Source organism: Myotis daubentonii, chromosome 1, assembly GCF_963259705.1.
Source record: "Myotis daubentonii chromosome 1, mMyoDau2.1, whole genome shotgun sequence".
In the NCBI taxonomy this organism is placed as follows: Eukaryota; Metazoa; Chordata; class Mammalia; order Chiroptera; family Vespertilionidae; genus Myotis; species Myotis daubentonii.
The window spans coordinates 40,920,526-40,945,848 of record NC_081840.1 but is presented as its reverse complement, the minus strand read 5'-3'; the positions used below and the strand labels follow the sequence as shown (position 1 = coordinate 40,945,848).

The window sequence follows — 25,323 nt, the reverse complement described above, 5'->3', positions numbered from 1 at the left end:
ACACACACACTCACACAAATACACACCTAGATTTAAACAGTGAAATTAGGATGTGTCTTACAATTGATCCCATTTTACCATAATTGGCAACAAGTTTTCTTCTTAGATATACATAAAATAATGTGTTTTATAATCTATGGTGCCTTTTTAAAACTCAATGAAATATATTAAAGCCATTAACATTTGAATGCTTACTATGGGTTCAGCATTCTACTAGGCCCTGAAAATATTAAAATGAATCAAATGGTCCACAAGAAACTTTCACTTGAGGGAGGGAGATAAACAATTATAATAAAATGTAATCATGTCTATAGTGGAGTGTTATCCATTCACTGGGAACTAAATAAAAATAGCTCTAGATTGGCCACCCTTCTTCTTTCAGGCAAAACTCCCCTCCCCCCGAACCCCCAAACATACCCTTCCATGCACACAGGAAATAAGGGCAGAGGAAGTATCATTCGGCTTCCCTGCTCATTCCAGGAATGAGTTATTGCCCACCATCTGACAATACTGCCTAGGAACAATCGAATTATTTCTTCCACAATTCGTTGTTGTCGTAGGAAGTCTCATTTTAGTGTTCAACAGCTGCAAGGCTTTTATGATAATATCAAAAGGCAAGTCACTGAAAATAACTGCTCAATCTGGGAAAGGCAGATGCCCCAAATCTCTCACAGACATGCTTCGAGGTCCCCAAATTCTTCCCTGCACAACTCTGAAAGGGGGTGTAGAGAAAACAGGTGGTGTCCTTACCTGGTTCCTGAAAGTGTTCTTCATCTGATAGAGTTCTAGACAAGATAAGTATTAATGCTTCTTTAAACTGGTCAAAATGCACCTAAAAACAAGCAATTAAAAATAAATTCACAACAGTTCCCACAGTCTTAAGGTAACAAACCCATCTACATACAAGGTACCAGGACCACTTGTTAGCAGCCTGAGAGCCCTGAAGTAAGTCATAACCTGCTTTTGTCCCCTTTTCCCTCCCCTTCGTCTCTCTAAAGCACTAGAGGGAAAATGGGCTGATTATTTTTGACACCACAGTGTCAGAAATGCTAATATCAATATCAATATTTATTCAACACAGAGTCATAAACGCTAATATCAATACTTATTCAAAACCTTCTTTAGAAACACAGAAGAGGATGTGTTTGGAACTCTTAACTACTTTTATTTTTCTGAGCAAGACCAGAAAAGAAAGATGTTATGTTAGATATTAGGAAAAACTTCCCAAGTACATGATCCATTGTAATAATGCCCCAACAATGCTTTTATCTCTTAAGATTTCTAGAAGAAGTAAGTTACCTTTTGAGGATGACTTGAATATTGTCTTGCCTGGGGCAGGTATGTAATATTTATGTCCCAAGGCCCTATGACTCTATAAACAAGCAGGAATCGATAGCAAACACAAAGGATAAGAGGACCTTGGAAAGCATTTTCCCGAATTCTTAAAAACACAGTTACCTTGACTTAAGTAGGAAAGAACCTGAGTTTTATGTAAGTAAATACTTAGAATAGGGATATTGCTTTGGCTAAAGGGGTTAATGATTTTCTTTCTGGCCAAGTATACTCTTCTATAATGTAAATGTATGGGATCTCACCATGGGTCAGAGAGAGATTGTATTTCTTCTCACCATCATTCCAGCTTGATAATGTGGCATCTACTTACACAGAAGCCCATATTAAACACAAAGTCAGAAAATTTGTAATCTGTGCTGTTTTGGTCTCTTTGGATAGCATTACAAAACAGTGCCTAGGAGTTTAGATATAGGTGACAGATAAAAAAAAAAAAAAAAACACTTTCAAATTAAAACCGGAAAAGCAACAGACCTCATTAGTCATCTAAACAATGGGAGAAAAAGCATATAATGTCTTATCCATGCAGATCAAAGCAAAGGAGAGGAATCCACTGAGACTCCTGTCATAAAATTGTATAACACACACACACACACACACACACACACACACACACACAGTCCTGAAACTTACCAGACTCTCCCAAAGCATTGAATGTGATGTCCCTACCACATTCGTTTTGATTAATTGGAATTACATTCTAAAATCATATTCCTTCAGATCATGCAGACTAAAAATCAGTATAATCAGAGCCAGGGCAGAAATCTGTCAAGGGAGCCAGGGCCATACAATCAATGAAAGGGTTAAAGATTGCAGAAATGGAAGCTGTGCTAATTAGGTTTCACAGATGACAAATCGCTGAGAAACCTGGGGAGGGAGGAGGGACCCTGCAGTGTCCCAAGGTCAGAGGAGGGGTTCAGGTCCCTGGCATCCCAGCTCCAGTTCCCAGAGGCAAGGCCACCTCTCCAATCAGCCCGTCCACAGACATCACACACCCAAGGGCTCCCCGCTCAAGGGCATGTCCAGGCATTTCTACTTCCTGCCACAGTCATGCCTCCTTGGGGGAGGGGGAGAGAAAGGTGAGGAGCACAGGCGTTTGGTTCCCGTCCTGACTCAGCGACTCACGTCCTCTGTGAGTTGGCTAAATGACTAAAGCTCTCCGAGCTTTTGTTTGCTCATCTGTAAAAAACGGGGCTAACAACTAATATCTATGACTCATTCAACAAACATTTACTGAGCATCTGCTATGCACCAGGCACTGGCCTAGGCCCTGGTGATGCAGCAGTGGATGAGTGACGGAGGTGCCTGCTCACACGGAGCACACATTCTCAGGAAATGCCATGGGAGCCAGGCAGATGCTGTGTTAAGAGCACTGCATACATTTAGAGTATCACCCCCTCAGAGAAGTGTTAGGGAGTTTTGTAAAGTGTGTAGAACTTCCTGGGACTTGCTAGGTACTCACTCAGCAAGTGGGAGTTCATACTACTAACAGGTATGAGTAACATTCATCGTCACTGTCTCCACCACTTTTACAGAGAAATGGGGCCGTATTCTCAAGGAAAGCAACTGACCATGAGAGTGACCAACGAGCAGAGTAGGAGTGAGTGTGTGTGTGTGTGTTGCGGGTGGTGGGGGGTGACAGCAGGGAAGCCAGGAGCCTGCCTCGCCCCCACGCTCTGGGAAGCTGTTCAGCTTCGGAGCAAATGACCCCATCTACTGTGTTCAGGGATCGGAGCAAATGACCCCGTCTACCGTGTTCAGGGATCGGAGCAAATGACCCCGGCTACCGTGTTCAGGGATCGGAGCAAATGACCCCGGCTACTGTGTTCAGGGATCGGAGCAAATGACCCCGTCTACCGTGTTCAGGGATCGGAGCAAATGACCCCGTCTACTGTGTTCAGGGATCGGAGCAAATGACCCCGGCTACTGTGTTCAGGGATCGGAGCAAATGACCCCGTCTACTGTGTTCAGGGATCGGAGCAAATGACCCCGTCTACCGTGTTCAGGGATCGGAGCAAATGACCCCGGCTACTGTGTTCAGGGATCGGAGCAAATGACCCCGGCTACTGTGTTCAGGGACCCCAACTCCAGGTTTCTTCTCTGTCTTAACATATTAATGGAGGTGACCTGAATGAAACCTCTCATTGCCAATGCTATGAAATGAACAGAAAGAGGCCCCTGCTTCGGAAGGGAGGTGCTGGCCTTGAGACTTTCAAATCCTTTATCCTTGTCTCGGGGCCTCTGCTGGGTCTTCTGGAGATATTTTGAGAGAGGTAACAGGAAAGAGCCCTTCTGAATTCTGTCCTAGCAGTTCAATTCAGTGAGCATTAGCCATGAAAGTCATCCTGGGGCCTCTGCACCTCAGTTTTACACACACACCCCAAAAATGACCAAAACAGCTATAATCTGGAAGTTAATTCTAATCAACTCCCAAGGCTTGAATGTGCCATTTTTAAGGGACGCTTAGGCCTCATACAAGCCCACCCACCTCTGAGACAGTATCAGCCTCATGTGCAGCTGCTATCTCTCAGCCTCAGGGATTTACTAGTAGGCAGCGGTCACCAACTGGTGGTCTGCGGACCACTGGCGGTCCGTGAGGTCCGAAAGGTTGGCGACCGCTGATTTAGAGTACGGCAGACAATCGGGACACATGCAGTGGAGTCCAAAGCTGAGGACAGCACCCTGAAGCCCTCAGTCCTCTCACAGAGAATGCCACAGAACCAACGCACAAGCTCTTTATTCTCACTCTACCTGGTTTATTTCGAGCTTCATTATTCCGTTTCCCAACCTGCTACAGATTAGAAGCAGCAAAAAAAAGAAAAAGATGGAGTACTCCAAGGCAAGTACAAGAAATAAATACTGACATAGTGTGAAGGAAGAAAGACTAACCAGCCTTCCTTTAACAAAAATAGAGTATAAATATTTTGTACTTTAACTATTTTTAAAAACTATATAAATTACATAAAAAAGTCACATGCCCTCAAAAACCTAATAGGTTGGGATTATTTAGTGTTAGGGCAAAGATCTATGTGCTGCTAAGTAAATCCTGCAGGTATCAGTCCTGGCTGGTGTGGCTCAGTTGATGGGAGCATCACCTGGTGCACAGAAAGGTCTCAGGTTCGATTCCCACTCAGGGCACATACCCAGGTTGTGAGCAACAGATAGAAGTTTCTCTCTCACATTGATGTTTCTCTCTCTCTCCCTCTCTCTCTCTTCCCCTTGCTCTAAAATCAATTTTAAACATTTAAAAATTATTTTAAAAATCCGGAGGGTATCACTCTTATAGAAGAATAAGTGATAGACCAAGAAGGTTTAAACGATCAAGAAAAATCTTACAATGCTTAATCTACTCTTTAATAGGGCAAGGCATTAGTAAAAAAAAGTTTTAATCCCCAATGGTTAACCTATTTTTTCTTTTAAAAGGCTGCCACTAATCCAGTTATTAGAAAATGCTATTAATGTGGGTACTGGATAAAACTAGATGAATGGGGGCATAAGTGTAGGTTTTTTCTTTCCTGAGCATCTGGTCATCTGGCCATCACAACATCCACGTGAGCGTCAAAGCAGGCATCCCTCCTCAGAATTGAGAGAGGCTCAGAGAAGGCGGGCGCCTTGCCCAAGGCCACAGGTCTTGAGGAGGAGTTACGTGGAGAAGCCAGGCCTTCTCACCGGACACATTAAAGTGCAGCAACTCGCCTGCCCCAGGCTGCTCCACCCAGGTCGGACCTCTCAGGGAAATCCCTCAGCTGCTCCAAGTCAAATCCTCAACTTCACACAAAGCCACCGAGTAGACAGCAGCGCCCTGGGGCTTCAGAGGATACAAGACCAAGGGACACAGCACCTCTGCCCGCACGGAGCTTATCAGCCACACTGCACTCTAGACCAGTGGTTCTCAACCTTCTGGCCCTTTAAATACAGCTCCTCATGTTGTGACCCAACCATAAAATTATTTTCGTTGCTACTTCATAACTGTAATGTTGCTACTGTTATGAATCATAGTGTAAATATCTGATATGCAGGATGGTCTTAGGTGACCCCTGGGAAAGGGTCATTCGACCACAAAAGGGGTCGCGACCCACAGGTTGAGAACCGCTGCTCTAGACTCTAGATCAGTGGGCGGCAAACTGCGGCTCGCGAGCCACATGCAGCTCTTTGGCCCCTTAAGTGTGGCTCTTCCACAAAATACCGACTTCTGCACATGGGCCACAAAGTTTCATTCGCACTGTACATGCGCCCGCACGTGGTATTTTGTGGAAGAGCCTCACTCAAGGGGCCAAAGAGCCGCATGTGGCTCGCGAGCCGCGGTTTGCTGACCACTGCTCTAGAGCAGTGATGGCGAACCTATGACACGCGTACTCATTTTTTTGGTTGATTTTTCTTTGTTAAATGGCATTTAAATATATAAACTAAATATCAGAAATATAAGTCTTTGTTTTACTGTGCTTGCAAATATCAAAATTTTCTATATGTGACACGGCACCAGAGTTAAGTTAGGGTTTTTCAAAATGCTGACACACCGAGCTCAAAAGGTTCGCCATCACTGCTCTAGAGGGTGGGAGGATGGATAGGGGACAAAAAGAAGAAAGTGTATTAGTAACTACAAGGTAGACTCTGGTAAGTGTTCTGAAAGAGACAAAAACAAGCTGGTAGGGGCCTCTGACCAATGGGCATATCCTACCTGGCCAAGGGGGAGGAAAACAGGGACTTTCATAACATCTGACGTCACCAAGATATTCACAAGCAGAGCTTAATTTAACACTTTCCAAAATGGACTTATAACGCATTAAATCCACCACGTTTTAGAAGAAAAGGGTCTATAAAATACTATGCATCATCATTAACTCAGAACTTCGTAATCGAACAATGTCTATCTAGGTGACCCCTACTCCCCTACACACAAAAAAAATCTAAAAATGCAAAAACAGAAACCTGGCAAATTGTTGAAAACCACTGGAGCAGTGGGGGAGGGTGAAAGGGGGTCAATTCTATGGTAATAGATGGAAACTGGACTTTTGGTGGTAAGCACGTTATAGTGTATAAAGACAGTGAATTATAATGCTGTACACCTGGGACTTATATAATATTATTAACCAATGTTACCTCAATTTAAAAAATATTGGAACAGCTTTAATTCTTAAATTGATCTTCATTTTCCTTCTTGCAAGGGTATATAGATCCTGGACCCTCCACTTTAAACAGAAGTAAATTCCGTATCTTTCAAGAAGATAGTTCTCTAATAGAGGCAGGTGACTGCTATTTTCCATCAAGGCTCATGAATACTGATGTGGCAGAAAAGCCCCTTAGGGCACAACCCAGAACGAAAATGTTAATAAATGCCCTCTATTGTGAAGAATCTTGCATCAGTGGGCTCACTGACTTCAGTAACTGGAATTTTTAAGTATCATTTCTTTTCCTCCAAGGGAGTTTTACTATTGTATTATGTTAAAATTTAGAAATCCCCACAAATATACAATGCAATTAAATCTCATGGGGTAACAAGCTCCGGAGCAGTGCGCACCCTGGCTGGTCCCTCCTCATTTGAATAATAATTGCTGCCATTCATTTTACAGGCATTCCTGTATCTTGTATGCCTCAAAGGGCAGTTTGCAGCAATGGGAAAATTACATGACTGACTGAAAACACACATGACATTTAAACTAAATTAACAGGAAGACCAGTCAAGTCTGATATTTTCTGTCATGTGTCACCACCGCTTAATAGAAATTTGCCTCATCACTTTTGCTCCCCAAATTTCATATGAATGCTTTTTTAGCAACACAATTTGCCTTTCTGAAAAAAAGGATTTAAGCACCACATAAGAAACAAATGCTATTTTAAACCACACACACACACAAAAAAAAAACTGCCACAGGAAGTAAAATAAGGAACCTAACATTGCATAAAATCATCTCGTGCAATCTTGGAGATCAAATGCATACAGTTTCCATATGTGTGCAGGCAGTGCTTCAAACAGACCCAAGATGAGAGAGCGGGGGCCAGCATTCAACAACGTGAGCTCATGAAACAAGACAAGGGTCCATGTGACTGTCTTCACACTAAGGAGGTTTGTAGCTCGTATACAAAGGGAAGCCAATGAGAGAACATTCAAAACAGTGTTAGTTGAAATGGGTATAGAAGTATGGACTCCTCAGAAGGTCATTGTAGAGGAAAATAATGTTTCCGGCATTATGCAAAGAGAAATGACATAGAGGAACAAAGAGACGGAGTTTCATCATGAAAGACACAGTTAAAAATGTTAGATACTAAGTAAAGCATTCAAGTTATTGTAGCTTAGCTGTCATGTACTGCAGACAATGTAGAGAGAGGCAAAGGCCATTTGAAAAGGCAAGTTTTAAAAACCTAAAGCATCGCCCTAACCGGTTTGGCTCGGTGGATAGAGCGTCGGCCTGCGGACTGAAGGGTCCCAGGTTCCATTCCGGTCAAGGGCATGTACCTTGATTGTGGGCACATCCCCAGTAGGGAGTGTGCAGGAGGCAGCTGATTGATGTTTCTCTCTCATCAATGTTTCTAACTCTCTATCCCTCTCCATTCCTCTCTATAAAAAAATCAATAAAATATATATTAAATACATAAATAAAAATAAAAACCTAAAGCATCTGTATGAAGTTGTGCTCCAAGCAGCCCTGCCTGTGGATAAAAATAGGTGATACGCCCACCATACGAGTTTCTAGCAAATCCATTCTCTACTCTTAAGATGTCTCAGAAAATCATTGCTGGAAACTCATTATTTATCAAATACCCCTTCTAGGTGTGTAAGAGAAGGAAGGAGCTATAGAGCACAGCAGTAAGCTGGGTACCTGGCTCTATGATGGTTTTGAAACACACAGTCCAGTGATGGTGAACCTATGACACGCGTGTCACCTCTGACACGCGAACTCATTTTTTTGGTTGATTTTTCTTTGTTAAGTGGCATTTAAATATATAGAACAAATAACAAAAATATAAGTCTTTGTCTTACTATGGTTGCAAATATCAAAAAATTTCGATATGTGACACGGCACCAGAGTTAAGTTAGGGTTTTTCAAAATGCTGACACACCGAGCTCAAAAGGTTCGCCATCACTGGTCTAGGTCAACCCTAATCACAAGCTTACAAGGAGGGCATTAATTTTTCCCATTATACAGATAAATGACCCGAGACTCAGAATATTTAAGATAATATGCCCATATGGCTAAAATGTGGCCAGAGTCAGTCTATGAATCCACGTCTGACTTCAAAGACGGTGCTCCAATAGTGTACTATCTTGATGTGGTGGGGGCAGGGGTTGAAGGGGGATAGAGAATGAGATTCATCTTTGCATATTTGGAGTCTGAAGAGGCTTTGGAGACAGCAATCATACTCGGGAACTGGGAAATCTGGGTTTCCATCTGGTGCTGCTTCAAGTGAGTTGCCTGACCTTAGACAAGTCACTGTACTTTTCCAAGTTCTGGATCCCAGGTTTCTCTGTCATACAGATGAGCATTTAAGTCTAAAAACCTGTGACGGACACTGAAGAACTTAAAGCGCCCTCATACAGACAAGATACTCATAAAAGTGTCAGTGGGCCCTAACCGGTTTGGCTCAGTGGATAGAGCGTCGGCCTGCGGACTGAAAGGTCCCAGGTTCGATTCCGGTCAAGGGCATGTACCTTGGTTGCGGGCACATCCCCAGTTGGGGGTGTGCAGGAGGCAGCTGATCGATGTTTCTAACTCTCTATCCCTCTCCCTTCCTCTCTGTAAAAAATGAATAAAATATATTTTAAAAAAATAAATAAAAGTGTCAGTGGGATATTGTGGGAAACTTAGTGAGCATTCCTGGCCATACTTTCTCTGATGAAAGAGATGACCACTACTGAAATAAAGTAGGTGGAAAAGAAAAGCTATTTGGTTCTTGTTTTCAACATTTGCTGAGAGCACAAGGCCTTCCTTCCAACGGCTCTCCCCTATGCCCTTGCTTTTGTCAGACTAAATACCTCTAAGAGACTCAAGGTTCACAGTATGCGAAACCAAAGGTAATTCTGCAATGAATTTGACAAGAAAGTGTTAATACAGAATGGAGACAAGTCTTGTAGTCCCTGACTCAGAATGTCGTTTTGTCTATAAATGGGAATCACATGCCCTTAGGAGTTTAATTCAACCCCAGATGAGATTATTGTAAAGGAAGAGAGTGATGGAGAGATACCCAGCGTCACAAGACCAACCTAGGAATCAGAAAATACCCTTCACTATTTCAGGTTACTCTATGGTGGTTAAACAGTAAGATACAGCAAAGCTTCAGACATTGAAGAGCTGCAGTGAGAAATGTTTCCACCATTCCCTCCAAGGCATTCAAGAAAGCCTCAGATCAATAACATGAAACAGGAGCGTGAACACGAGGTGGTTATAAATAGGCACTACATGACCAAGCGTAATTTTGCACAGAGAATAAATCCAACTAATCACCTCCAGAAAGTACTTCTGGGCTCTGGCCAGGTAGCTCAGCTGGTTAGAGCATCTTCCCAATACGCCAAGGTTGCGGGTTCAATCTCCAGTTAGGGCACATACAAGAAAAGCAACCAATGAATACACAAATAAGTGGAACAACAAATCAATGTTTCTCTCTCTCTCTCTCAAAATCAGGAAGTACTTCTGTATTTCTGACTTATTTTTCAAATGGTTAAAATGTGTATAAGAGAAAGAAATCTTAAAAAGCTTTTAATGAATTGGAAACAACAACAAAAAAGCAATCCTCCATGTGAAATTAACCTTGACATTTATAAAAGAACTCCAAGCACTTTAAAATAAAAGGTGGGAAAGCTGAGCTAAATTTTATATTTGTACAAGTATCAACTTTTAATACTAAAAATTTTCAAAATGCCTTTGATGACCAAAGTCTACATACCCATGGAACTCTCCGGAAGCAATGATGAGTTCTGCTTCCAGGTAGCTTGTTCTGAATCTAGAGGGTCCCAGGGCATGGGCCCTTCAGTGTCCAAATTCATATCAAAAGTATAGCAAGGAGACTCACCAGAACCCCAGGGGGCTGTTCTGTCTCAAGTTGGTATATTCCATAATGAAAGGAAAATGCATTTTTAAAACAGGATATAACTAAAGGCTTCCAAAAAACCAAGGTAAATGATCATATTTATGTCCAGATTTCTATAAAAGAGAGAGTCATATAGAAACACTTCATTTAAAAGACACAAAACCAGGAAGCACCTACAATGGGCATCGGAGGTTTGGATGAAAACTTAGTTCAATGAACAAGAAATCTAATGAACAAAATAAATTGATGAATAAAATAGAAAGAGGCATGGAAACATGGACCAGACTGACTAATATCAGAGAGAAAGGGGGGACGGGGAAGAGATTAACCAAAGATCTTATATGCACATATGTATTACCTATGGACACAGACAACAGGGTGGTGAAGGCCTGGGGTGGGGTGGGAACCGGATGGAGGGGGGCAACTGGGGGACATCTGCAGCACTCTCAACAATAAAGATTAAAAGAAAAAACGCGAATGTGGTTCCCTTTTTAAAACGTTTGTAGTCTTTGCTCCCAGTTACTCACATTATGTGACCCGACTATAAATTCTTCCATATCTTGAGGAGTCCCTTTCTTGGGGTCTCACCCACCTGACAACTGCTTGACTGTGACAAAGATATGAATGGAGCTCGTCTGATAAACTAGGAGGAAACACCTATCAGCAATGTCCTCTTTCCTTCAAACTGGTGATTCACAATCTTTAGGCTTTTCAAACACATACATGGTGAGGCAAAGGTAGGTTTACAACTGTTCATAGGGAAAATAATACAATAACTAGTGAATAATAATACAGGAATAAACCATGCTTTGTGTACTCACAACTGTAAACCTACTTTTGCCCCACCCTGTATAAGTACTGTGCGGGGGGAATATGGCTTCAAGTTATAAAGCAAGATCAGACAGATGAATGGAAACATAATTTGGGGGTAAATGTTCTATTAGGAAAATTCATTAAAATGGCAAGTCCATTTATTAGCACCAAGCTCTAATCAACTGAGCTAACCGGCCAGCCAAGGCAAGTCCATTTAAATTACTTTCCTTAACAACTGTCAAAAGAAACATTAGGCTTTAAAAAAAAAAACACAAAGAATTATTTAAGATGGATTTTAAAATAAAATAATAGACAAAATTCATGTTCTTAGTTGAGGAGGACAGCGCTTTTTATCTTATTTATTTTCAAGGAAAAATGACTAATTGAGCCTAACTCCAATAAAGGTAAACTTATTTTATTTTATTTTAAAATTATACTTGCTAAGATTTAAAAGATAAAATTAAAATCAGGAAACTGATCGATACTAATGCATCCAAAAGCCAATTTAATGGAAAACTGTAGTTTACAATAAATGTAAGTTGCACCCATAAGACTAGTAGAATGCCTGACATGCAGGACACATACAGCACAATACATCTCTGTTGAATTAATGAACAGATGACTATATTTAGATCTGCCATGCTTCTATTCCCTTCTCCTGTTTTATTAAACCAAACTCCTAACCCTTATAAGTTTTCTATAAATAATATCTAAAGAGAAAACATATGGCTGACATTAAAAACTTAGAATTTTACAACTTCTGACTCTACTCAATACACCCAAGAAGGTGCTAGCACATGGACTGCTTCTGTGAATTCTAAGGAATTTCTCCCCCACATTTTAAAATTATAGACCATATAGTGTCTTAACAGCATATGGCCACATTTATGCGATCATCTGAGAAGAATAATTCAATTTCATAAAAAATGCAAATTGAACATCATGCATTAATTCATGGCAACCCTGCTCTCAAGACAATCACCAGGAACTCCCACATGAAATCAATATGCAGACATCTATTTAACTTTTATCACAGGCTCACTAAGTAAATATCACGCTACGGACCACTTAGGTATTCCTTATTCACAGGCAAACAGCAGACATGAAAAGCAGGCTGGCGGTGTCAGGTCGTTAACAAATCAATCGATAACTGCTCCCCTGCTCCAGTTCGCCAAATGAGGGCGAAGATGTGCAACATCTGGACAGCAAACTGCTCACCTGCTGCCGAGGGGTGCTCTGTTCACAGCAGGGCTCCCAGTTACACTGCCTCCAACACATCGCTCAAGGGAACCGTAAGTTCTGTTATGTCTTCTTGGACTTGAATAAGATCCTCTCTTTTATACTATTTCTTAGACACTAACAAGCCTGAGATCTCCACGGCCCACAGTGGAAACGCTACTCTTTTGGCTCCCCAAAGTGCCTGGGAGTGAGGCAGAACTAAAAGCTCTTATGTACATTACATGATGAGGAGCAAATGGTTTAATCCTCAAATTCCCCATTTCTACTATTTTCAAAGCAAAATTTTTAGCATTTTGGGGGGACCACATGTATTCACAAGTAGCTAACGCCTCCAAAGTGACCAAGAATGATCCCAGTTTTGCAAAAACTTAGTTTTGTTTTTTTCCTTTAAGTCTGAGCCCTGTTAAACACCGCGTTCACGGTGCCAGCCCCTGAGAATACCACCCTTTGGCATTCATTTCAGCGTGGCTGTTTCTCCTGTCTGTCTCACGTTACAGAGAGCCAGTGCATCCTACCGTGTCTGAGGTCCCTTACCCAACCTGTCAGCTAAGACACAACGAAAATGAAGCCAAGACAAGGAAGCTCAGTCACTGGAATAAAGTTGAGATCCCCAACTGCTTCCTCAGTTTATACCACAATGTTAGCAGCTCCTGTCTACAAAGTGATGGCAAGAACAGCAGCAGAGCTGAAAAGCATTGCCCATTTTCTCCTCTCATTCATTCAAAAAAATCAACAGCAGGGCTCAACCCAAAGCCATACACATGATGCTCTTAATTATATTTATGAGAAGGGAAGGCAGTATCAGGTCGTGACGGATCAAGCATCCTTCCCACTAACAGCAAGAGGGGAAAAAAGATCTCCATGACTTGATCTACTGGGAGAACACGACTATTTGTCGTCAAACGCAGAAGCTAACAGCAGCACACACACAGCCCTGCTGGAAGCGAGTCGTGCTGGGTTTTAAATGAGCCTGCACTGTATTTACTTACCCTCCTGTCTTATTTCCTGGGTGAAGAGTTTAATTAATACTTCACCCCAGAAACAATCCACAGAAGAAAGAGCTTTATCGGGAGTAAAATTTGTAACGGCAATCTGCTTTCCTGTGAATGGAGCCTCCTTACTACACTCCCATTCTCTTCCCTGGAAATCCGTCACCGCCCTGCTGTCTCAGTGGTGAAAGTGGAGTCCATACAATGATCCATGAGTAACAAGAAAAAGATTAGAAAACATCCTCTTGTTACCTCTTTTTCTCTCTTTTATCTAAGACTAGGGGCCCGGTGCACGAAATTCGTGCACTGGGTGGCGGGGAGGGGGGGGGCGGGGAGTGTCCCTCAGCCCAGCCTGCCCCCTCTCTCATACTGGGAGCCCTCAGGCGTTGACCCCCATCACCCTCTAATCGCAGGATCGGCCCATTGCCCAGGCCTGACGCCTCCGCCAGAGGTGTCAGGCTTGGACAGGGGACCCCCATCTCCCCCTGATCACTGGCTCTGGCCCCCGCCCAGGCCTGAGGCCTCTGGCCCAGGAATCATGCCTGGGCAGGGGACCCCCATCTCCCTCTGATCGCTTGCTCCAGCCCCCGCCCAAGCCTGACGCCTCTGACCCAGGCTTCAGGCCTGGGCAAGGGGACCATCATATCCCCCCAATCCCCGGCTCCGCCCCCCACCCAGGCCTGATGCCTCGGCCAGAGGAGTTGACCCTCATCACCCTCCGATCACCAATCACCGGATCAGCCCCTTGACCAGGCCTGAGGCCTCCGGCAGAGGTGTCAGGCCTGGGCAGGGGACCCCCAGCTCCCCGCGGTTGCAGGCTCCGCCCCTGCCCAGGCCTAACACCTCTGGCCTAGGCGTCCGGCCCGGGCAGCGGGGACCCGCAGCTGCAGCAGCCCCGTGATCGTGGGCTCCGCTTTAGGCCCAGGCAAGGGACCCCTAGCTCCTGGGACTGCCAGCTTCGACCAACCGTGCCCAGCTCCCATCGCTGGCTCCACCCCTACTTCCTGCTATCACTGGCCAGGGCGGAAAAGGCACCTGATTCTCTGATCATGGCTGGGGGGCAGGGCTAAGGCGGCCCCAGGGTTTAAGATCACTGTCAGTGGCAGGGGGCTTCTTCCTGCTTTCCCTTTCACCTCCCTGCATTGTGCCTACATATGCAAATTAGCCGCCATCTTGTTGGCAGTTAACTGCCATAGTTGGCAGTTAATTTGCATATAGCCCTGATTAGCCAATGAAAAGGGTATCGTCGTACGCCAATTACCATTTTTCTCTTTTATTAGTATAGATGCTCAGGGCACACCTTTCCAGGGTGCAAATCACAGCAAGCCCTCAGCTCCTGAGCAAACTGCACGGTGCCTCATTCCCTTTACATTTGGTCTGTGTCTCAGGTTAAGAGCGGAGGGCGCACACAGCCAGGATGTTAGAAACAAGTTGCGATAGGTGTGGTTTGTCCCCCTCCCTCAGCGCCCCCCCCCCGCTGTCCCCTCCCCCACCCCCCCGACAGAAACCGCACCCACTTCCACCCGGTGCTCTTCCCCAGGCCTTACCCTGCCCAAGAGGTTGTCCTGAAGCAGCGTCTCTTGCAGCACCGGGGCCACCTCCTCCAAGCTCAACATGTGGCAAAGGTCGGTGAGTTCCTCCTGTCCCAGGGACCCAGTGCCCGTTGTGTCAAAACTGTCAAACAGCTCCTTGAGTCGGGCCTCATGCTGGTCCTGCTGCACCTCATCCATCCCATAGCCCACAGCGCTCACCTGTGTGGGACAGAGACAAGGTCAGGTTGTGGCAGCCCCTGGAATCCTGCCACTGCCATCCCTCGGCAACACTATCGCTATCCTCTGCCTGCCCTGGTCCTCTCGTGCAGGTCAAATGGGACCTTGGTGAGAGCCAGCAGGAGAGGGAATACTCACACCCACCAGCGAGCGCACGGGTCTCTTCAGGACCCAGCCCTGACCAGTCCCACACACTCCCACAGGGCATACCCGCGAGGTCCGGTCACCACAGGCTAACGTTACCCGAATGAGGAAGTCTTGTAGGCAGAAGGGCACCCCCTCAGGCGGGCAGCCAGTCTCTCAAACTCAAGACTGAGAGCGATTCTCTATCAGTTCATCTAGCCCAGCACTTACAGACAGTGAAAGGTTACTTCTGACACCCAGTCCTTTCAAATAAACTAACTGTTGGTGTCAACAGACCACAGGGCCAGAGCTTCCATGCAAGTCCGCACACTCTAGCCGACCTGTCCAGATGTTGCAGTCCGCTGGCTGGATGAGCTGCTGTTTAGTTTCTCCTCCTGCAGCCTAGATGCCCCCGTTGCAATGAGACCAAATGGTTGCAGCAGGAAGCCCTGGATGAGCACGTCTGATACAAAACCACCTCCTTGTTGACATGGGACCAAATGCCTTTTCCAAGAGTTCCTCAAAAAGCAACTCAATTAGCCATTGGTGCAATTACATGGGGTGTGACAGGAAGAGCATTCCCTGGAGCTGGCTTCAGTCCCAGGGAGGCTTAGGTGATGCTTAGTTGCCTAGAGAGCGGAGAAAACAATACTCCAACCTTTCAGACGGTGAGGTTCGAAGGAGCCACAGATCATATGAATCCTACAGGATCTCAGGGGACCTCTAGCATCTAGGCCATTGCCGCTCTGTTCACCTGGTTACTCTGCCTTGCATCTCTCTGATTCACCCCAGCCCCAGACCTTCTGTTTTCCCACTTTCCATGGGATCAGTAAAAACACAGAGTCATCTATAACCCTCACAACCATTTTTACTAAAATTATACATCATAAAATACGAGGTACATCATACTTGAAAAATGCTATCTGTTTTTTTGCTTGCACAATAGTTCATGTATAATGTGTTGGGCCTTCCAATCAAAGTCTGGCACCTGCACATCTGGAGGTACCTTCACCATGATGCAATGGAAGCCACACACGACATATACCCTTGAGACGATGACCTCAGCTCTCTGAAACAAGGCTCTCAGAACCAGCCCTGGACTATAAAAAGCAGCACCTTTAAAAAAAAAAGGTTTCTTTACCTTGTAATATAACTTGTATTGTGATAAAAGCCACATAACATGGAATCCAGCCTACTAAAATGTTAAGCGTGCAGTAGTATTGTTCACTATATGCACACTGTTGTACAGAAGATCTCTAGATCCTTTTCATCTTATGTGACAAGCTCTATACCCACAGCACAGCAACTCTCCCTTCCCCCTCCCCCTGCCCCTGCAAACACCATCCTACTTTGAAAAGCAGCACTTTTAAATAAAACCAGCCCTGGGTCAGAAAACTCTGGCTTAGAGGTGATGTTCCATGGAGCAGATCATTACAACATGGAAGTGTGTGAGTTGAGATGTTGAACACAGACAGAATTGAAAATAAGAGAGCCTTCCCTACAAATCAATGATGCTCTAGGCCAGCAGTTCTCAACCTGTGGGTCGCGACCCTTTGGGGGTCAAACGACCCTTTCACAGGGTTCGCCTAAGACCATCGGAAAAAACATGTATAATTACATATTGTTTTGTGATTAATCACTATGCTTTAATTATGTTCAATTTGTAACAATGAAATTGGGGGTCACCACAACATGAGGAACTGTATTAAAGGGTCGCGGCATTAGGAAGGTTGAGAACCACTGCAGTCTAGGCTGTGTGGCTTTCTTTCCACAGACAATTGTACAAAACATGACAAGGTAAAACAGAGCCCCGATCTTCCCGATCTTCAGCAGAATCAGGTGGGCTCGGAAGATGGATGCCAGCCAGCTCTGCCCCGTAGCTCCTAGCTCAATCTTTACTGGGGCCGCTCATTAACGTGGAGTGGCGCCCTTCTGGTCCAGGCTCCTGGTATCAGAAGGTCTCTCCTAATTATCAGTCTTTCTATTACTAAGGTGCTGCTGGTTCTGGCTACCTTCCCGGAGTTGGTCTGTTGGGTTAACTAATCACCATGTAAATGTTTTCAAAAGAAGTGGAGAGTGCTATATAAACATCAAAGCAACAGAAAATTAACACCAAGGTGTTAAGCAAAGCCACGAAAGTTGGGAATTTAGAAGAGGCGAGGCTTGGCTAATGAGATCCACGTAGAGTCTGCCAGTTAATTGTCAGCTAAGATCAGCTGAGAATCCCCAAGGTGCTCTGGGGTTTTCAGGGTTGCCATAGCTCTGGGACTCGCTCTCTGAGTGTAACTGTCCCTTGGGCTGTAATCTGACCAACTTCATAAATGCCAGACTATTCTGCTTTTGCTTGATTTTGCATATTAAAAAAAAAACCCCCAAGGGAAAGAATTCTAACACTTCCTCTTTTAAGAACTATTTTTAAGGGTTGGGGACTTGTCCATCTAAACCAATGAAAGAGGGCCATAAAACTCACAATGTACTGGGGAGTCCAGATCTGATGCATGGCTTTGCATCGGATAGACTATCATGCCCTGCTCTTTGGGAGGTCACTGGATTTTTGCTAGATAAAACTTCTTTCATTTTACAGTACCTTTCTCTTTTTTGTTGTTTTTTGTTTGTTTGTTTGTTATCTCTGTATTTCATCTCTCTCCTTCCCAAGACACCATGCTTAGGAGAACATTCTTTTGACTTCAGGGGGAAAACAGCCCTACCCCTGCAGAACAAAGGATCGTATGTAAGGAAACATCCAAAAGACGTTACATATGGTGACAAGTTGTCAGTGCTCTTCTGGCACAGAATGCATGTTTACTGGTTGATATTATTCCCCAAATGTTCATCAGTAATTTCATGTGCAAGAATTTTGTTCTCCCCACTTGCCAGAAATTTCTTTAAGGGGAAGGTCCACAACTTCTGTTTCTTCTATAGTGACCCCCCAACGCACAGTACAGTGTGATCCGCACGCCAGGACGCAGTGTAAACACGGACTGACTGGGTGTATGGAGATTTCTTGAGTGGAAGCTTAACCTGAATGAGAGCTACAGAAGTAAATGAGCACACAAAGAGTTTGAAATGCCCATTTCTTCCGCAAACACACCTCTACTCCTCCATCCCCCACCCCCATCCAACCCTTTCTCAAAGGCATTTTCAGTCCCAGACGTAGCCAACAGAAGTAGAAAGCAGCACCCACTGAGAGACTGTATCACTCAGAGTCGCCTGCCTGAAGTTTGGTTCAAGGAGTAAGTGAGCCAATGGATTCTCACACTCGAGCTGCATTTGTTGGTGATGGACTGTAGCTTTGGAGGACAGTCTGTCCAAAATACCTTCCCTGGTCCCCTCGTTTATAGAATGGGAAGGACAATACCCATCTGGAAGGGGTGTCCTGAGGGTTAAATATGGTAAGCAATTGAGAGTAGCAAATCCCACTGAGGAAACCACCAGGAAAATACCTGTGACTTACAAAGAAGGGGTTCAACTGAAGAGAGGTAACTCACACAGGCCCATCAGCCACAGATCTGCCTTAATAGACGCAGAGCAGGAGCTGTGGATGCCAGAATCCAGAGAGCAAGAATGGGCAGGGTACATGTGATGTATACTAAAATGCTATATTACTAAACAATAATGGTAGCAGGTAATGTTCCCTTTTGCCTCAATAGTTAAAGGCAGATTGTAGATAAACTTCATGTGAAGCAAAACCAGAAAGGCTGAAATATAGTTGGGAGTTCAGTAGAAACAATTTTTTAAAAATAATTCTGAGCATTTACTGTAAGTCTGGCCTATGCAGAGTGCTTTACCTATATGATCTCATTGAATCTTCCTAATACTTCAGATCAGCGGTTCTCAACCTGTGGGTCGTGACCCCTTTGGCGGTAGAACGACCCTTTCACAGGGGTCGCCTAAGTCCATCCTGCATATCAGATATTTACATTACTATTCATAACAGTAGCAACATTACAGTTATGAAGTAGCAACGAAAATAATTTTATGGTTGGGTCAGAACATGAGGAACTGTATTTAAAGGGCCAGAAGATTGAGAACCACTGCTTTAGATAGATTTCACCTTCCCACTTAAGATGCAGAAATTGGGGGATGGCAAAAGTACAGAACTTGTCCAAGAATTCAACACTAACATGGGTGTGGAGCCAGGATTAGAACCTTGGTCTGACTCTAAACTCTACTGCCTCTCCAACCGACACGTAATAACTCATGAATGGGGCCACTACAATGATATCATCAACAAGTCACTTACCTCCGCCTTTATGTGTTAACCAGCCAAACTGTACCAGGTACTAGAAACCACCGTGGAACACCTGATGGCCACAGGCTCCTCCAGGTTGGAATGGGGAATGGTGGGTTCCTGCCTCCCTAGCACCCTCGAGCCATTTATTGAATAATTATAGCCTCCCAGGCATTAGGGAGACTCAGAAAAAGCAATCTCTTTTTACTAAAGCAGCTTTGGGATTTAGCGCCAGGAAGACGTAAATTTGTATGTAAAAAGGATCATGAAGAATCCCATCTCTTCCATAATGGGCAAAGTCCAGGGATTGAGAGCTGTTAAATTAATTCCCCCAAACACTCAAATATGTCTCATCTGTGCAAACTCAGTGCTTCCCAGAGTCAAAGCCTGACACCCACCAACGAGGGAATCTTACTCAGAGATGAAGAGGGTTGGGTCTGGAGTCATAAATCTTTTTCCAAATGGCAAAGAACATTTCCAGTTTTAAAAGGCCTGCCACCAACCTGGGCCTCCCTCCAACCATCTACCTTCCCGACTGAATTGTCAGAAGCCCTTACCCCTCCTGGGGTACAAGGGCGGTGTGGGCAATATTTTGAAGTGCTAGCTGGGGACGGCTAAATAAGAGGCAGATGCACAGAGCCATTAATCACAACATTTACCACCCATAATGAGAACTATTCGGAGCATTTTCCTTCCAAATAACTCAAAACAAGGCTGCCAAAATGCGCAGACCCTGACAGGGATGTCCATTTCAGAGCTGTGTTATTGTGCTCTACTCGGCAACCCTGGCTGATGAAATCACAGTGCCAAGTGAGGCTGGGAGGGACACAGGTGTGGATGCAGCTGGAATGATGAAGTCCCATCATCAGGCCAGCATGAAGTGAGTGCGTGAACTTGTGAACTTTCCAGCATCCAAGATACAGAAAGGAGCTTGTAAGAATGGCACCCCGGCCAAAGGGGACGTCTGTTCTGGGCCAGAAGGAGTGAAAGGGGGACAAAGCCTGGCAAGGGAAGGCCAAGTAATAAATGAGCACAATGCCAGAGCCCCTAGCCCAGGCCTTTTATTTCCCCTCCAGATGGTCCAGCAGCTGAACAGCTACGAGGAATGTCTGCATGCCCCTCTTGGCTCAGCCGCTTTCGCTGGGTATTACTATAATAGATGCTTTGGGTCTGTGCTCAGACATAGCTGTTGGGGGCCCACAGACCAGACAGTGACCACCAAGTGACTAATTTAGTTACTTTATAACTACAACGATAAACAAGCTTTCACCCTTTGGCAAATCAGAGCCTCACAATGCCAACGATCAAATGAAAACGTTTCCTTTTCTTCTCTCTTTTCTGCACTTTAATTTGCTGCAAAGATTTCCAGTCTTACTCTTTTGGACTAATTTCAGTATAAAATGAAATAGGGACGAGACTAAATTTAAGTTTAGCAAAAGCTTAATAGAAAAAGCAATTGTCCCCATTTACGTAGTTATATGGAATATTTCTGCCCAAAACTGCTGCTCACACTAATTACTGTGAGATAGCCTCCTCGCTGCTCAGACAGCACCTCATTTCTAGCTGGATACCAACAGCACAAAGAGTATCACCAAGAATAAAATCATCGTATAAAAATATAACACAAATGCTTAAATGCCACCACACACACACAAAAAAGCCAGATTAAGTTAGAAAGAATAACCACCTTTGCTAATTACACTATAAAATTTAATTTTGCTAAGGGTATCCTACTAGTATTTATTCTAAAGCATAAATAAACTTAGTATTTTACTATCCTGAATGATGTAGCAAAGCCAAGCTTCTGCTAACTCTAATAGCAAGGTGGATTACCCAATCAAATTGTTATCTCAGGATAGCTGGAGGAATAAAATCATGAGCCTAGCACACTGTAGGGTCAATAACCTGTAATCAGCTACCAAGTAAGACTACAGAATCAAAAAACTGCGGCCTGTTTGTCACTTTCTTAAAAGAGACTGCTGGTAACAACTTTCACTTCTTGAGCCATATTAACTCACATGAATGTAAAATGCCTGCAGGTGTGAGAACAGTTCTGTTGGGGTCAACATGAAGAGCTTCACTTTTTACATCTATAAACAATAGGTTTTCTCAACTTTGTTTTTCTAAGTGAGCATTAGGACAGGAATACTTTGTAATTTTCCCATCCAAAAGCTGGAATAAATGGTTAATTTCTGCTATAAGTGGCAATACAGAAACATCCTCCTAATTTCAAAGTTGCTCACTTGCATATACCCATCATCTTTTTAAAATTCTATTTTATTTGTAATTAGGAAAAAATATCTCTTTTGCAAGCTTCAGTATGTCTCTTCACAAGCCCCTGCCCAACAAATGTAGGTTCAATAGCCAGAATTCAAACCACATAATTTACTGGCCTACAAATGAATTGGCATCTACAAAAATAAACCTCCTGAAAAGACTTCAGGCTGTTTGAATGCCTCAAAAACGCTCTGGTTAAACTTGCCAACCCTTTACCAAGGTTAGCCTGATAAAAATGTATTTTCATTATCAACATAAAGTGGAAGCATCAAGATAGCTGAAATGTTAGTTTAGAAAGCCATTTGCAGTGACATTTAAAACAATTTATTTGAACAACACTTAACGTATGATAAGAATGTTGCCTATTAAGTTAAGATGGGCTGTTCAGAATTCATTGGAGCCCCTTTGTCCCCCTCCGTGACAGTTAATATCTTCTGGTATTAAGGATCATCACATCCTTAAAAGGGAGGCGGGGGGTGGGGTGGGTGGAAGAGACCAAGAAAAAAGACACCCATGCCATTCTGAGTAAGTGCCTATTAAAATGACTGAACCATGACATTTTAATGCAAAGACAGTGCCTGTGATGGCTTCCTTCCCGCTGTCCCCTGTAAAGCCTTTTCCTGCCTTTGCCCCATGTTTAACCCATCAGAAACATCTGTAAGTCCTACCTTTACCTATGCCTGGCTCGGCATGCTTTCCTCTAAACCAGTGGTTCTCAACCTTCCTAATGCTGCGGCCCTTTAATACAGTTCCTCATGTTGTGGTGACCCCCAACCATAAAATTATTTTCGTTGCTACTTCATAACTGTAATTTTGCTACTGTTATGAATCGTAATATAAATATCTGATATGCAGGATGTATTTTCATTGTTACAAATTGAACATAATTAAAGCATAGTGATTAATCACAAAAACAATATGTAATTATATATGTGTTTTCCAATGGCCTTAGGCGACCCCTGTGAAAGGGTCGTTCCACCCCCAAAGGGGTCGTAACCCACAGGTTGAGAACCCCTGCAGTCTAAACACTCACCAGAGAATAGGTGAAAGTAAAAAAATCTGCCAAGAAACTCCCCAGCAGTTCCCTTGACCTCCCTAAGGACACTGACAACAGCTGAGGAGACCGTAGGAAACTGGTTTTGCAGTCAGCCTGTAAGGTACTTTTACACACAGGCGGGGAATTTTCACAGCCCCCTCCACGCCAAACAAGATCTGCCAATATTCTAGGTCAGCCACCAATGTGCTAGCCACTAGAGAAGATCAAGATAAAATTAAGCTGACACTGAAACAACAACAAACAAACCCCAAACAAAACATTTCCTTGCAGAATGCTAAGCCTCAGGAAAGAAGTAGACATACACATTTATTTTGACCTTAGAGGGTCTCAGGGGCTTAGCCCATGAGCCACAGTGGACTTTGTTAGGATTCTAACCCTAAACAGCTACCACCTCACTCACAAAAGACAACCATGCCATCTGATTTCGTTCCATAAATTCAGGAGTTAAGTTGTATGGCAAGCCCATCTCGGGAATTCCTCAACACCAGGAGGGGATCTGCTCCCGTGAGGTAAAGACAGCAGAAGATCTCCTAATAGCTTAGCTGTCTAGACACCGGGTACATGGAAGAACCATTTTTCCAGCCCCCATTTAACTGGCAGGGTTGGGGCTAGGAAATCGCCTCTTCCTATCTCTATCGCTTCCAACTTCACAGAAAGAGCTCCCAGCAGGCAACTGTTCCCACCAGCTTTGTCCTTTTGTCAGGGGCCGGTTTGGTGGCTGCAGAAACCCAGCTCCGGGACCCTGGACGCTGCTCCCGCAAAACTCCACGCTTGCTGCTGCTGCTCTGGCGAGCAAGGCTTTCAGGCAACGGAGTATCATTTTGTTCTTTTTCCCTTTCTTAGTGGTAATTGCCCTGGGAAAGTCTTTCTATATGTATCGATCCCACATTCCTGGGAAAAATCACACTTTAAGGGTAGCTCTCCGAAACTCAAGACAGCCCAGGTAACACCTCGGGCTTCTCCCGACAGGGCTCCCTTCAGTCGCTCAACCACAGGGCTGCCTGGGTGGCACACGGCAGCAGAACAAACCACCCTTTCTGCTCCCTCCGGGACTCAGGTCCACTCCTGGACCAACACATAGGAGCCGCTTTCAGCTGGCGGCTGCGGGACGGGGCACCGCGGTGGAGGAGGTGCCCAGACCCGCTGCGCCGCCGGGCGGGCGCGGAGGCCAGGTGCCTGGCAACCTGCGATGGAGATGCGTTCCCAACCCGCCTGCCCATCGCCGCCCCAAGAAACCTCAGACACCCCATTGTATTGCCAGACCGCACGCTCCCTGCCCCGGCGTCCTCGCCTACCTTCTGTCGGCCACTCCGTCGCGCCCGCACAGCCGGCCGCCCGCCTCCGGTGCCCTGCAAAGCCAAGGCGGGCGCTTTGTTAGGGCGCAAGAAGCGGGACAATGCTTCGCAGGCGGCGCTGAGGTCCGGGACGGGCGTCCTTCAAAAGGACGCGACCGGGAACCCGCGCGACCGTCATTTCCATATGTAAGGACCCAGCTTTCACAAAAGTGCGGCTCCTGGGGGCTGCGGCGCGCGCCGTCCCCACCCCCGGCCCGCCCCCGCCCGCGCCTCCACCACCGGCCCCTCCTCCCGCCTCCGAAGCCGCCCCCTCCCCGCCGGGCCCCGGGAGCGTCCGGGCAGGGCTGGCCTCCAGGCCATTCGCTTCCTCGCGGCTGCTCCCTGCACCCGGCCCGCGGGGACAGCTGCCGCCCTGGCCCCGGGCCCCGGAGGGGAAGCCCCAGCCTGTCCCGGTGCCTGGTGCGCCCGGGGCGCGCAGGGCCCCCCGACGGCGCGGGGGCAGCGCGAGGCCTCCGAGCACCCCCAGGCCGCAGGCAGGGGTCCCGGAAGCGGGCTCCTCGCTTACCGCGTTCGGGGCTCAGGCGCCGGTGGCCGCCGCGGGGACCATGGCCGCGGGTGCACTCAGGCTCTCACGCGCCAGCAGCGGCAGCGGGACGGCCGCGCCCAGCGCGCTCGGCTCCCGGCTCGGCCGCGGCCACCCGGAGCTTTGGGCGCCGGTAGGAAGGGCCGGGCGAGCGCTGAGAGGAGGAGCCGGGGCGGCGCTGGCCCGGGCGCGGCTCCTCCTCCTCGACCCGCGCTGCTGGGGCGGCGGAGGGAGGAGCGCCTAGTGCCGGCGGGGTCTGTCTCCCCCACCTGGACCCGGGCTGCCCCCTCGCCCACCCGGTCCCAACTGCTCGGGTCGACGGAGCCCCGAGGAGCCCCGTCCGGTCTTGGCTGCCGCGTGACGCTGGGGGGCGGGGCGGTCGCTTGGAGATTTGAACTTGGCGTGGCCTGGGCTCAAGGGGGTGCAGACGGAGGAGACCAGAGCCCCGTGGTCGCCGCGGGACAGCGACTGGCGCGTCCACCGCTCGACCCCCTGGCCGCTCGCCTCCTTGGCCTTGCAAACTCTCCCTCACACCCCCCGCTGCGCCCGGACACCGCGGCCACTTCTGGGTGT

The 25,323-nt window shown here is 45.9% G+C and overlaps 1 protein-coding gene across 13 annotated transcripts in view; it reads right to left on the bottom strand.

Annotated features, from left to right (window-relative positions):
• NIN (ninein) overlaps positions 1–24,881 on the bottom strand; it is a 101,355-nt gene extending 76,474 nt beyond the window's left edge. For 9 of the 13 annotated variants that reach the window (XM_059696350.1, XM_059696364.1, XM_059696417.1 and 6 more), the window contains exons 1-4: positions 24,733–24,880; positions 24,168–24,221; positions 14,963–15,166; positions 751–832 (exon numbers count right to left, since the gene is read on the bottom strand). In XM_059696350.1, coding sequence (XP_059552333.1) covers positions 751–832; positions 14,963–15,145 — 265 coding nt within the window. In that variant the 5' untranslated portion in view covers positions 15,146–15,166; positions 24,168–24,221; positions 24,733–24,880. Of the gene's footprint in view, positions 1–750; positions 833–14,962; positions 15,167–24,167; positions 24,222–24,732 lie in introns of all 13 variants that reach the window. The other 4 variants (XM_059696387.1, XM_059696376.1, XM_059696467.1 and 1 more) reach the window with 3 other exon arrangements.
• Positions 24,882–25,323: the final 442 nt, after the last annotated feature.